The sequence below is a fragment of the Colobus angolensis genome, unplaced genomic scaffold (assembly GCF_000951035.1).
Source record: "Colobus angolensis palliatus isolate OR3802 unplaced genomic scaffold, Cang.pa_1.0 Scaffold77, whole genome shotgun sequence".
Taxonomy (NCBI): domain Eukaryota; kingdom Metazoa; phylum Chordata; class Mammalia; order Primates; family Cercopithecidae; genus Colobus; species Colobus angolensis.
The window spans coordinates 48,125-49,944 of NW_012121487.1; the positions used below are offsets into that span (position 1 = coordinate 48,125).

At 52.0% G+C, this 1,820-nt stretch overlaps 1 protein-coding gene across 1 annotated transcript in view; it reads left to right on the plus strand.

The window, feature by feature from the left end:
* Window positions 1–1,162, plus strand: part of S100A9 (S100 calcium binding protein A9) — a 3,224-nt gene extending 2,062 nt beyond the window's left edge. The window contains exon 3 of the mRNA XM_011928106.1: window positions 804–1,162. Within this exon, the coding sequence (XP_011783496.1) occupies window positions 804–998 (195 nt within the window). The 3' untranslated portion in view covers window positions 999–1,162. The remainder of the gene's footprint in view (window positions 1–803) is intronic.
* The last annotated feature ends 658 nt before the right edge of the window (window positions 1,163–1,820 follow it).

The following is a 1,820-nucleotide window of genomic DNA, read 5'->3' on the forward strand; positions in this document are numbered from 1 at the left end:
CCACCAATTTTGTATTTTTAGTAGAGACGAGGTTTCTCCATGTTCGTCAGGCTGGTCTTGAACTCTCGACCTTAGGTGATCTGCCTGCCTCGGCCTCTCAAAGTGCTAGGATTATAGGCGTGAGCCACCCTGCCCAGCTCGTGCCTGTAATCTCCCGTTTTATACTTTATCACACTCTTGAAGGTCAACGGAGCACATACTCTGCTCTCTGCCCTTCCATCTCTCCTGCCCACACCTAGTTTTTCTAGGTGTTTCCCCGTTGTGTTGGTTGAAATAAGTTTCACTAATTGGTAACCTCCAGAGGGAAGGGAAAGGAGGCATGGGAGGAAGTGAAGTGCAGAGGGGTAGTGGAGTAGAACTGGCCTCTAAGTCAGATCTGAATTTGCATGCCCTGAGTAGTCAAGCTGTGAAAACTAATGACCCTCTCTAGGACTGGTTTCGAGTCTTCCTCCAGGAAGATACCATTCCTAGCTGTTAAAATTGTTATGAGGACCAGATGAGGTGACATTTCCAGGCTTACTCATGCCATGACCAGGGCAAGACCCTGGAACTCAGCTTCCTCTTCTATAAATAGAGAATCAGCACCCAAGTCACAGGGTCATGGAGGGAATAAACTGGAGTGCGTTTGGTGCGTCCTCAGTGTCTGCTCCATTGTGGGCATTCAGCCCATGGTCATTTTTAATTTTTAAATCAAGCCCCTGGGTGAGGCTTCCCTGCACATTTGCCAGCTGGTCATTTACTGTGCTCCCAGTCCCCACCTCTGGCCACACCCGGCTCTCACAGCCTTCTCTCCCCACCTGCAGAAGGAGAATAAGAATGATAAGATCATAGACCACATCATGGAGGACCTGGACACAAATGCAGACAAGCAGCTGAGCTTCGAGGAGTTCATCATGCTGATGGCGAGGCTAACCTGGGCCTCCCACGAGAAGATGCACGAGGATGACGAGGGCCCTGGCCACCACCATAAGCCAGGTCTCGGGGGGGACGCTCGCTAAGACCACAGTGTCCAAGATCGCAGTGGCCATGGCCACGCCACAGCCACTAATCAGGAGGCCAGGCCATCCTGCCTCTACCCAACCAGGGCCCCGGACCTCTTATGCCAAACTGTCTTGGCTGTGGCGGTAGGGGCTGGGGCCAAATAAAGTCTTCCTCCAAGTCAGTGCTCTGTGTGCTTCTTCCACCTCTTCTCCAACCCTTCCTTCCCAGGGCTCTGGCCATTAGAGAGCCCTGTCCTTATCTGTGACTCAGCCCCCTCATTCAGTATTAACAAAATGAGAAGCAGCAAAACATGGGTCTGTGCTGAGCCCCTTGGGCTCACCTCCCTGGCCATGCCGTCACCTCTGACTTCAGGCCCCACTGCTCAGATCCCAGGCACCCTGCCCCATCTTAGACACCCAGTCCAGCCTGTCCAGCCTGACAAGTGGCCCTTGTCACTGTACACTGTAGAAAGCAAAAGGGCATATCCTTACCCCTTGATATGTCAGCTACCTCCCCAACCAGCTCCAACCCTATCTTCACCCATCACTGCCTACACAGCCCTCTCTCTCCTAATATCATTCTATTCCTTTGAAAGTCTTCCAGAAATGGACCCAGACAGTGCCACGTCTGGGGAGGAATACTGGCACTAAGGCAGTGGAAACAAGGACAGTTCCAGTGTGTTGACTCTCATAATTTTTCTGGATCCAAGAGAGCAATTGGGTCTGTCTTAACAGACCTGCCATCCTAATCGACGGGGGTGCTCACACAAGTGGGAGACTGGGAGCTTAGCTCTATGCCAACCCTGGTCTCAACAGAATGGCAGAGTGAAGAAATGAGCT